Source organism: Rhinopithecus roxellana, chromosome 1 (genome assembly GCF_007565055.1).
Source record: "Rhinopithecus roxellana isolate Shanxi Qingling chromosome 1, ASM756505v1, whole genome shotgun sequence".
Classification (NCBI taxonomy): domain Eukaryota; kingdom Metazoa; phylum Chordata; class Mammalia; order Primates; family Cercopithecidae; genus Rhinopithecus; species Rhinopithecus roxellana.
The window spans coordinates 192,873,078-192,885,191 of record NC_044549.1 but is presented as its reverse complement, the minus strand read 5'-3'; the positions used below and the strand labels follow the sequence as shown (position 1 = coordinate 192,885,191).

Sequence of the window (12,114 nt, the reverse complement as noted above, 5' to 3'; positions counted from 1 at the left end):
GAATGTTGAGTTATTATTATTTTACTTGAGATTCTTTGCAAAGTAGAATTGGCTAATTCTGGCACTATTCCTAAGAGAAGCCTGCTGAACTTAGCATCTTCAGAAGTGCAGCTTGTCCTGCCCTATTAAACAAATAGAATGTTTTACCTGTAGGTTTAAAGCAGGTTTTTCATGGATGGAGTTTAGCAGTCTCATCCCTACCTTGTAGAAAAGCTCTGGATTGCTCAGGCTGGGTCAGAAAACCCCATGGATATAGTGACATTTATCACTGATTATAGTGTTACTTAGAATATGAGGTTGAGCTTTTCCAACAGGATCCTTAATAATAGTTTCCCAAAAGGGAACAATTTAAAATGTCTCAATTACCTACAAATAAATTTACCAAAGAATGTGCAAAACTTCTACAGGAAAAATTATAAAACCTTATTGAGGGACATAAAAATGAGAAAATGGAGTAACATACAGATTGCTCACGGGTTGAAAAACTCAGTAGTGTAAATCAGTCAGTATTACTCTATAGAATCAATGTAATCTCAACAGGCTTTATAATGGAACTGGACTAACTGACTGGAGTTGGCTTGAAAATATATATACAATGCAAAAGCATCAATAATAGCCAAGACTCTCTTGGAGGAAAGGAGGAAGATAGGTGGATTGCCTTACTTGATACCACAATAGATTATAGAGTTCTAGTAAATAGGCTAGTGTGGCATTGACTCAGGGACACTCATAGAGCAGGGAGAAAAATGGAGAGGTCAGGATCAGACTGCATAGATGGACCCAATTTTTGAGAAGCAGCAGTTCTGAACAGTGAAGACAGTGTTTTCAACAGAAAGTCCTAAGAGCTATCGCTATGTTTTTGTAGGATTTTATATGTGATTGCGAAACCATTTGACATTATCTGGTGAAATTAGAGTTTAAAACCCACAGGGGAAACCTTTGCACAAGGATCTATCAAAAATGTTCCAAATGGTGGGCCACAGTGGCTCATGCCTATAATCCCAAGCTGAAACAGAAAAGTGACTTGAGCTCAGGAGTTCGAAACCAGCCTGGGCAACATAGGGAGCCCTCCTCTCTACAAAAAAATTTTTAAAATTAGCTGAGAATGGTGACACGCACCTGTAATCCCAGCTACTTGAAAGACTGAGGCAGGAGGATTGTTTGAGCCCAGTAGGTAAAGGCTGCAATGAGCCATGATCGCACCACTGCACTCCAGCCTGGGCAACAGAGACTCTGTCTCAAAAAAGAAAGAAAAAGCAGCGACAACATTGAGGGAAAGAAGCAGTGCCAAGATTCCATCTATGGGAAGCTCAAAAATAGGAAAATTAAATAATTCATGATTAAAAGTGCATACATAATTGGGAAAACAATAAAGTCAACCAGGGTATCACGGGAGCAGGAGCTCTCTGACCTCAGAGAAGAGCAGGGAGGGACACACAGATGCTTTCTCTGGTCCTGGCACTTTTCCCTTTCATAACCTGCATCACAGTTGCAGAGGCTTTAACTTGATTCTTACTCTTCAAGAATGCATGGATATATCTCTTAAACTATCTGCATGTATGATCCATTTTACATAAAAATTATTTTTAAAGTAAGTACTAAGGAAAGACAATGCGATCCATACAACAGTATTCACTACATGCCAAACCCAGACTAATTCCTGTGCAGGACGACCTCAGTGAATCACAGCAGCCCACAATCATCCCATTTGATAGTGAGGCCACTTGGGCTAGAGACATAGTCCCTTGCCCAGAACCACACACAAGGAGTGGCCCAAGCAGGACTGTCATCACCCAAGTATGTCCAATTCTAAAGCCCACACTATCCACCTCACTATGCAGCCCATCATGTCAATGATGACAGTGGGCCAATCCCTTTACAGAACAACTGGTTATGCGAAGGTCTCCTTGGTGTTGGGCCATGGCACAGACCCGACCCATACCACCCACTAACACACCAGGAGACCACACCCAAGCTGACCTCAGGGAGTGCAGTGCATTCTCAAAACACTATGTGAAGCTGGTGTCTTTGACCAAGCAGGGAACTTGATCAAACACCCAAGTTGAGAGCAGGTGATGTGGCCACCCATTAATTGTGATGATGTGCTCCTGAACAACAAGCAAGAGTGGGCACCTTGAATCCTGTTGGGAGCTTCAGGTTTGCCAAATGAAACTTACCTCTCCCACTTTTTTTGAATATTCATTAAGTCTCTTGATTTATCCTTTTTTTTTTTTTTTTTTTTTTTTTTGGTCAGAGTTTTGCTCTGTTGCCTAGGCTGGAGTTTGGTGGCACTCATAACTCACTGCTGCTTCCAACTCCTGGGCCCAAGTGATCCTCCTGCCTCAGGCCCCTAAGTAGCTGGGACTACAGGTGCACTACCACACCTGGCTAATTTTTAAATTTTTTTGTAGACATGGGGTCTCGCTATGTTGCCCAATCTGGTCTTAAACTCCAGGCCTCAAGTGATCCTCTTACCTCAGCCTTCCAAAGTGCTGGGATTACAAGCATGAGCCACTGCACTCAGCCTCAGATTTATTCTTTTTTTTTTTTTTTTTTTTTGAGACAGAGTTTTGCTCTGTTGCCCAGGCTGGGGTGCAATGGCAGGATTTCGGCTCAGTGCAAACTCCGCCTCCCAGGTTCAAGCGATTCTCCTGCCTCAGCTTCCCGAGTAGTTGGGATTACAGGAACCCACAGCCGCCACCACACCCGGCTAATTTTTTGTAATTTTAGTAGAGATGGGGTTTCTCCATTTTGGCCAGGCTGGTCTCGAACTCCTGACTTCAGGTGACCCGCCCGCCTCGGTCTCCCAAAGTGCTGAGATTAGAGGTGTGAGCCACCTGGCCCTCAGATTTATTCTTAACTTTTTCTTTTTTTTTTTTTTTTTTTTTTTTTTTGAGACAGAGTCTTGCTCTGTCGCCCGGGCTGGGGTGCAGTGGTTGGATCTCAGCTCACTGCAAGCTCCGCCTCCCGAGTTTACGCCATTCTCCTGCCTCAGCCTCCCGAGTAGCTGGGACCACAGGCGCCCGCCACCTCGCCCGGCTAGTTTTTTGTATTTTTTTAGTAGAGACGGGGTTTCACCATGTTAGCCAGGATGGTCTCGATCTCCTGACCTCCTGAGATCGAGGCCCGTCTCGGCCTCCCAAAGTGCTAGGATTACAGGCTTGAGCCACTGCGCCCGGCCCATTCCTTTTTCTATTCACTCAGTACTTACTAGTATTTACCAAGTGCCAGCTTTTGTGATAGGCTGATTCCAATGTGGATGCTCAGATTTGCCCTTATATTAGGAATGTACAAGAAAAAATGTGTTTATTGCAGTCCTACAAAAGGAGTCCCTATGCTACTTAGGAAAGTAGAGAAGAGAGGAGAAAGTAGAGGAAGAGGAGAAACTAGAGTTCTATGTGGGATTCAGTTTCTATTAAGCATAGAAGAAAAACTGCCCAAAAGTGTATGAAGAGCTTGAAGTTGTGAACAAGTAAAACCTTAAGGCATGTAATATTTAGAGCAAGCTGCATTTCTAAGATCAGGCTGAACAACGGAATTGAGTAACTTAATGAGGGAAAACTAATTCCCGTGTAGAAGGAAACAGACTAAGTGCCAGGGAAAGAAGGGAGGCGGCTCACGGGGCCAAAGCAAAAGCAGTGCCTAGGAGTGAAGGAGGGAAAGGCTTCTCCCTCACCTTAAAAATAGCCTCATGCTAGGCATGGGCCCACAGCAGTCAGGAAGACTCAATTCTGCAAACACCACTGGGGTAAGTTGCCAGTAGCAGGCTGCTGAACACCCAGGGGGCATAGATTGTCACCTTGATTCAGCAGTGCTTATGAGCTGCCCTACATCGAGCGGGCACCACCAGGCAAGAGAAAACTCAGTTTGAACTGGCTAGTTTAAGATGGCTATTCCAGATGGTGACAGCTTGGGGGCACTGACTCTGTGGCCATGGGCAGGTGCTGGGTCCCATGAGAGCATGGTGATCCCAGACTCGAGCCAGGATCCACTAGCAGTTGGTGATGTGCGGCAGGGCCGGGGAGTGGAGCTGGGGAGAGGATCCTATTTTCAGGTATAGAAGTTATGAAAAGGTTAAGGCCTGCCAGGAAAGACTAACCCCAGCTGAGTGGGTCTGAGATCCCCTCTAGTATTTTCTGGCTTCCACTTAGCTGAACATGAATGAACCCTGCCAAGGAAGACTACCTCCTTCCTAGCCTTAGAATCTAGAAAAAAAGACTTCCTGGAACTGCTATGAGAATGCTACCAAGGTCTCCCAATTGGAGGTGCTCAGCACTAAGACACAAGTCTATGGAGAGGCTGGGTTTGTGTGGGACCCCACTAGGATGGGGTCTTCCTGGAGGTTGCTGGATAGTGGTATGTCTGATGTAAATAGATGTTTTCCAATGTCTTCAAGTGTCAGGAAATGCCAAGGTTCTCCGTTCGCTGAAGACTCCACCCAGAACCTGACAAATGAGCTTAGTGTACCTTACTCCAGGCTCACACCACCTCCCAATGCTTCTCCAGCTCCCGTTAGCCAGTAGCCTTCTGTTTAACTGTCCCTGCTTCCCACCATCCCGATTCCAGCAATCTCTGCCAGTGTTGCTAAGCACTTGCAACTCCAAGGACCATAAATCTCACTGAACGCCATTCCACTTGGAGACATTATAGGGCAGATTTTCCCAACCTTGCTTACAGTCATAAGCAGGCTTACTATGAAGAAAATGCTTGAGACTGCAGTGTCCCCACTGCCTCAGCACCACTGGAAGGAGCCCTGTGAATGTGGTCACATGTACATCTACTTCGTAAATTTTTAAAGAGAACCTATGAACCCATGTAAATCAGTTCAGGTATCTCAAAATCTGCATTCAATCCAATTTATGGAAATGTCTCTGTTAATCTTTTTGAGACAGGGCCTCACTTCCTCACCCAGGCTGGAGTACACAGGGGCTCAATCACAGCTCACTGCAGCCTCCAACTCCTGGGCTCAGGTGATTCTCCCACCTCAGCCTCCTCTGTGTAGCTGACGTACCCTAAGAGTATGCCATCACGCCCTGCCAATTTTCTGTATCTTTCGAAGAGATGGGGTTTTACCATGATGCTTAGGCTGGTGCTGAACTCCTGAGCTCAAGCAATCGTTTTGCCTCTGCCTCCCAAAGTGCTGGGATTATGGGTGAGCCAATATGACAGCCAAAAGTATTTTTCAGTAGGCAATGAGAATCATTGAATCAGTTTAGGATGAAGCCACCAGCAATAATATATAAAAAAAAATATGGCCAGGCACTGTGGCTCAGGCCTGTAATCCTGGCATTCTGGGGCAGGTCACATAAGGCCAGGAGTTGGAGACCAGCCTGGCAAAACCATCTCTACTACAAATGCAAAAATTAGCCAGGTGTGGCGATGCACACCTGAAATGCCAGCTACGCTGGAGTCTGAGTCACAAGAATCGCCTGAACCCAGGAGGCAGAGGTTGCAGTGAACTGAGATGACACCACTGTACTCCAGCCTTAACAGGGAAAGACTCTCCCCCCTGCCCCAACCCCAGCAAAGACAAATACGGAGAGCATTTTTTTTATACATACATACAACCCTCTCCTCTCCCAGAACCTGTAGGCAAGCTCACAAGAGGGGCAATTAATGTCTCTCGATGTGGGGAAGGGCCATCGCCTCTTCAGGGCTTCCAGGAATAGTTAACCTAAGTGACAGGAACATTCTCAAAAATAAAAACCTAAGCTCTATAGAACTTACCCACACAAATGGTAATTAAAGTCAAGATTATCAGGGCCTCAGAAAAATTTCCTGAGGTTACCACCTAAATATGTGCAACAACTTACATGTATTTTCAGGGAACAGATGTTCTCTACACAGAAAGCAAGCTCAGGGAAATGCTCAAGTGAAAAGCAATGTACTTTATCTACAGTGGACCTTAGAAGTACAATGCATTTCGAGACATGTATTTATTATTATACTTTGGTATGCAATCCCAGGTATTCTCATCTGGAGTAAAAAACCAAACTAAATGAACACAACTTTTAGAAACTGATGTTTATTTTCCATCAACCATTCTTCCATGTTGCTTAAGAGCCCGTACAAGAACAGCTTAAGACCATTCAGTGGTTGCTCCTACCCATTCAGTGGCCTGAGCAGTGGGAGCTGCAGACCAGTCTTCCGTGGCAGGCTGAGCACTCCAGTCTTCAGTAGGGAACTGCTGAATAGGCACAGAGGGCACCTGTACACCTTCAGACCAGTCTGCAACCTCAGGCTGAGTAGCAGTGAACTCAGGAGCTGGAGCAGTCCATTCACCCTGAAATTCCTCCTTGGTCACTGCCTTTTCAGCAGCAGCCTGCTCTTCTTTTTCAATCTGTTTATAAAAAAAAAAGGGCGGGAGGGGGGAGGCTTACAGAGACTGACAAATTTTGCTTCCTAGAAGCACAGTCCAAGCTGTCCATTTTGCTTATGTAACCACAAGCCTTTGGAGAAGCTTACCTCTTCAGGATCTCTGTAGAAGTAGAGATCAGGCATGACCTCCCACGGGTGTTCACGGGAAATAGTGCCACGCATGCGCAGAACTTCCCGAGCCAGCATCCACCACATCAAACCCACTGAGTGAGCTCCCTGCCAAAAGTGGCAGATTATTAAAAAGTGACACTTGGTCAAACCCAAACAACAAGCATCTTCCTAGCTCCTACATCATCTAGGTACCAAAAGTATAGACATCTCTTAGTTTAAAAGCAACTGTAACAAGGAACATTATAATCAGGGATTTTCAACCAACCTTGTCTGCACATTGGAATCATAGGGATTGAAAAAAGCAAACAAACAAAAACAAAACAAAAAAAAAACCACACACACAGAGTTTTCAGGACTTCACACACTACTATATGAGATCTCTGGGAGAAATGCCTGGACACGAGCATTGGGAAAAAAAAAATCTCTAGGCAATTCTTATGCACAACTAGGGTTATAAATCAACCAATTTGAACCACACACAACCCACCTTTTTAGAATCTTACAGTAGAACCCATCAAGTTGGTGTAAAAATAGAAAGGCCAAATGCCTGAGGCCTGAGCAAGAAACATGGACAAAGGCAGAAGAAAATACACTATTTTCCAAATGTTTTCATCTCTCCTATAAAGCTGTCATGCAGTAATGTTATACTTGTAGCAAGAATTACTATCAAACTCCACTCATTGGGCCAAAGACCCTTGTGGTGTTAGCGAAAAACTTGCCCCTCATGTAGCACACTACCTACACTTGCGAGTTCATCGGCCAGTCAGTGGCCTCAACTCCAAGCTCTAACAATGTGCACAGCAATGTTTTTTCTAGAGCATGCATTCGCAAACTCTAGATCATAAAATCATTACCTTGTTGTTGCATGGGATGGCAATGTCCACATAGCGCAGAGGAGAATCTGTGTTACACAGAGCAATGGTAGGTAGGTTAACATAAGATGCCTCCGTAAGAGGCTGGTGGTCAGCCCTGGGGTCAGTAACCACAAGAAGCCGTGGCTCCCGGAAGGCTGCCTGGATCTGGTTAGTGAAGGTCCCAGGAGTGAAGCGGCCAGCAATTGGAGTGGCTCCAGTGGCAGCAGCAAACTTCAGCACGGCCCTCTTTGAAGAATTTAAAAGTTAATGGTACTCCAGAGATATTTCATAGCAACTCCCCATATGCTGACACCAGTTCTGTAATCATATGAAAAAGCCTATCTAGCCGAAACCCTCAAATAACTCTTCCTCAAAAATGAAAGCAAAAAGCATTAATTCCTCTATGTTCTCTAGGTTAACTGAAAAGTACTTACAATGCCCTCACCTCTAGGCCCTCTGCTTGGAATGCACTTCCCACCCCCACTTCTCTCAGGTGTCTGGTTCACTGGCTTCCTTATATCTGGAGGCTCCAAAACCACACTTGCCAGGTTCTAAGAACCAAGTGGGTGATTTTTTGAGTAAACTGAGCAGGACATTCACATGTCTCCAAGTTCCTCACATGGTTGTGAGAACACATCTAACACAGAATCTTGGCACCAGCAGGAAGCACTTCTGGGCACTGGCCAACTTAATCACCACTACTCCATATAAAGCAGGCACATACCCAGCTTTCCTTAACCTCTCTTACTTCTCCAGAGACTTCCGGCATACACTCAAAAAGACAGGCTTGTTTTTCTACTATTATCCCAAGCACCCAGCAACACTACCTGGCCCAATCTAGATGCTCAGTACATTTTTCTCAAGCAAGCAAGAACTGTCACTCAGTTTATTCTACAGCAATAACTAAAATTGCCTTTTTTCTACTGTGTACCAAACTGTGTGGTCCCAGTATCAAGTCAGTTTCAGGAATAACCCTCTGCAAAAACACGCATGGGAACCTGTCCTGTCAACATTGAAATAAAGTCTTCACTATATGATTTTTAAATCTGTCAAAATAGTTGAGTTCTTCCAAGCTATATTGAACAAAATCCTGTTAGAATTCTTAGAATTCAAGAAATCTACTAGTTTTCTCAACAGAAAAAAAATGTTAAAATAGAGCTGTGGCAAAAAAAAAAAAAAAAAAAAAAAAAAAAAGATTCAAGTTTTACTAACCATTTCTTAAAAATACAAATTAAGGTATTTTTCATTCAAGTTGGCAAAGATGACCTCACTCTTGTCACTCAAGTTGGAATGCAGTAAACAGTCTTGGCTCCCTGCTGCCTTAACCTCCTGGGTTCAAGCAATCTTCCCACCTTAGCCTCAGCTGAGACTACAGGCATGCAACACCACACCCAGCCGGTTTTTATTTTTGGTAGAGATGTAGTCTTGCCACATTGCTCACCCTGGTCTCGAACTTCTGGGCTCAAAGCAAGCCACCAGTCTCGGCCTCACAAAGTACCCATATTACAAAAGCATGAGCCACCCACAACCAGTTTTTTTTTTTTTTTTTTTTTTTTTAAAGAGACAGGATCTCACTCTGTGCCCCAGGCTTGGAGTGCAGTGACAAAATCATAACTTACTGCACGCAGCCCCCAACTCCTGGACTTGACGGATCTCTCGCCTCAGACTCCCAATTAACGGGAACTATAGGGGAATGCCACCATGACTGGCTAAGATTCCTAAAAAATTTTTGCTTATGAAACTTGGATAAGACAAAGACTACTGTCCTAATCTAATAAAATCTTACTGAAAAATGTTGCAGTTGACACCAAATTTCTGTCCCAGTATTTCGTTTTAAGGTAGAAACTCTGACTATGGGAAAATGTGATAAACCACTTTAATAGGATAATTTCTAGATATTTAGTGACATAAGTCTACACAGAATGAAATTATAAAGTTCAACATACAGCCAGATGCCCAGCATGTATGTTGAAAAGGTCTTACAGGGTGGGCGCAGTGGCTCACGCCTGTAATCCTAACACTTTGGGAGGCTGAGGTGGATCACTTGAGGTCAGGAGTTCAAGACCAGCCTGGCCAAATGGTGAAACCATGTCTCTATTAAAAATACAAAAACCAGCTGGGCATGGTGGCACACGCCTGTAATCCCAGCTATTCGGGAGGCCGAGGCAGGAGAATCCCTTGAACTCAGGAGGCAAAGGTTGCAATGAGCCGAGATCACACCACTGCACTCCAGGCTGGGCAAGGGGCTACAGAGCAAGAGACTGTCTTAAAAACAAAACAAAACAAAAGAGGAAAGGCCATAACAGCGATTTCTACGGCTCAGTCCAACTTAAGATCTCTGAACAGTGGAATTTGAGTTATTTCTATTTTCTTATACCTTTCTGTGTGTCGCACAATGTCTGTAACCTTCATTTCTATAATATAAAATCTAATCACTGTCCCACAAACCTGGCCAGTATTCCTGGAGGATATAACACTGACATCAGCAGGGTTTTCAATGGCAACAATGGCACGGGCCGCCAGCAGAAGCTTCTCCCAGGTCCTCTTCAGATTTATGATGTAGATGCCTAAGTGAGGGCAGAAGGATTTGTAACACTTGACCTGGCTGTGCAAACATTCTTTGCAAGTTCAGTGTATGTGGCAGCAAGTACTACCAAACTCCAGTCATAGAGGTAAGCTCTACTGGTTGTTAGCGAAAATCCTGCCATTAATGTAGCACACTTCCGACACTCAGAAGTTCATGAGCCAAGACTGGCCTCCACCCTGAGCTTTAATAGTGTGCAGCCGAGATTCAGTTGGCTGAATCCATCTCTCCTTTCTCCTTCCCTGTACTTACTGTCCATCAGTGGTTCTTAAGAATCCACTTCCTGACTTTCTGCCACTCTTTCCCTTTTATCATCTTCACTGATGCCAAGATTCATCCTAAATCTCCTTCACAGCATGTCACTCCCAAATCCTTGGTAGCTTTATCTTTAAAATAAGTGCCTTAGCCAACTTAATGCCTTCCCTCCTCTGGTTCTTCCAAGCTATATTGTTTATCCCCACCTCTTACCACACTTTCCACTCAAAATTCAGTTCAATAGCCTGTATAAGTACCTATGAAGTTGAAGGCACTATGGGAGCTATTAGAAACTCAGCTCATGAACTTTCTCAAGTTCACGACCCAACTCAAGTCCCATAACGCAGGCAACTGACGTATTCTTCCCCTGGAGCAGGAATCTTTTCTCCCAATAACAATCAGAACATTTATTTAAAGTATGTTTTCAACCTAGGAGTCTGGTTTCATTTGAGGAAGAGATGATACAAAGAAATTACCCAGAACTAACCACGAGAATAAGCAAGGTCAAAATCTGTACTTACAGCTGAAGTAACAAAAAATTAAAGCAATGACTAACCATCACTTTTCCTTTTATAGATGTACTGTTCCATCTGGAAGTCAAGATTGGTGCCACCTAAGTGGGTTCCTGCTGCAAGGAACTTAAGGACATCTTCCTCCTTCATTTGCAGGACATCAAGGGCTCCGGACATTGTGAAAAGTTTCCCTTTAAGTTACGACGGGAATCTGAAATGAGAGCAATCTATTTCTTTTCATTCCAGTGAGTTAAGTGGGGTACACCCTTAAAAGCAACCGAAGACTCTATTTCCTACAGTGTCAGGAATTGAGCTTAGAGTGGCAAAGTAACCGATACATGTCGTGTATTAGGGAATAGCGCACATCTTACTGAGGAAATGATGTGGACTGCAGAATAACCGAATAATAAAACTAAACGAAATTAGCGAATGGAAATTCAACACTTCTCAAGATAGGAATTAAGGTACAGTTCCGGATGCGCCAAGTTAACTAGATATACAAGAGTATATTTGGAATATGGAAACTAAAGGCAAAAAATGTATGAATTGGTTTCAGATATTTTCAAGCAGATTGTAGGAGGGTGCTTTGGAATTACTTCGCTGTGCCGTCACCACTTGTTTGTCTCAAAACTCAAGAACCTTAACTCCTGACCCACACGGCGCGAACGGGAAAACCCAACCTGTCCAAGTCGCCGGTGTAAATCAGAGCCTAGGCCTCGACTCACCGCCGTGTGGGGGTCCGAAGGGATAGCAACACGGAATGTTAGTCCGCTTTCTGAACTCCCGCCCACACGCTGCCTGGCCCGAACCCCAGCTCCCAGCCTCCGCTGGAGGGCGACCTCCACCCGCTCCCGGGGCACTGTGGGAACCCGCCGGCCGGAGCCTGGCCACGTGCAGGCCGCAGGCCTAAGGTGGGGCGCGCCAGGCGGGAGACAGACCCGGTCTGACCGGCTTTCATAACTAGTCTTCGCACCCTTCATTTGAGCAGGAAAAGCTCATTTTTCTAGCCTTGGGAGGCGCCAGGGACGCCACAAGAAACTCACCCAGAACAACGCCGTATGGACCCCTCTGCAGGTAGCGCGGAAAGGACAGGCGAAGGAAATGACGTTCTTATATACTCCGTTGTCAGCCAATGGCAAAGAAAGTCGAGCGGAAGAAGGGCGGAGCCGGAGAAGAGCGCTGCCGGGACTGGGCTCTTTCTTCAGGAAGGCGGGCTTGCGGCGCAGGCGCGGACTTCTGGGCTGTAGCCGGTAGCCGCGGCCTGGTAGGATCTGGGGAGCTTGTGACTTTTGGGTTTCTAGTGCCACAGCGGCGCCCTGTGCATAATTCCAGTCCAGAGCGCGGAACTGAAGCTAGCCAGCCAGGCGGGGCGTTCTTATCCAGCTCCTTGTACCTGCGAATTTGAGCGGCTTTGTCGCCT

At 45.1% G+C, this 12,114-nt stretch overlaps 1 protein-coding gene and 2 non-coding genes across 4 annotated transcripts; all 3 read right to left on the bottom strand.

Moving 5' to 3' along the window:
- Window positions 1-6,009: 6,009 nt before the first annotated feature.
- Window positions 6,010-11,845, bottom strand: RPSA (ribosomal protein SA). 2 transcript variants are annotated; one of them, XM_010371519.2, is made up of 6 exons: window positions 11,738-11,845; window positions 10,739-10,905; window positions 9,792-9,910; window positions 7,344-7,589; window positions 6,466-6,594; window positions 6,010-6,340 (listed from the first exon to the last, which is right to left on the bottom strand). In XM_010371519.2, the coding sequence occupies exons 2-6, from the start codon at window positions 10,869-10,871 to the stop codon at window positions 6,080-6,082; spliced, it is 888 nt and encodes a 295-aa protein (XP_010369821.2). In that variant the 5' UTR covers window positions 10,872-10,905; window positions 11,738-11,845; the 3' UTR covers window positions 6,010-6,079. The 2 variants fall into 2 exon arrangements, with proteins under 2 accessions (XP_010369821.2, XP_010369822.2); XM_010371520.2 differs by having other exon boundaries at window positions 10,739-10,921; window positions 11,738-11,773.
- On the bottom strand, window positions 7,136-7,289 carry LOC115892163. The gene has a single exon (XR_004052045.1). It is a non-coding gene; the product is annotated as a small nucleolar RNA SNORA62/SNORA6 family (small nucleolar RNA).
- Window positions 9,977-10,128, bottom strand: LOC115892164. Its single transcript, XR_004052046.1, has one exon. It is a non-coding gene; the product is annotated as a small nucleolar RNA SNORA62/SNORA6 family (small nucleolar RNA).
- Window positions 11,846-12,114: the final 269 nt, after the last annotated feature.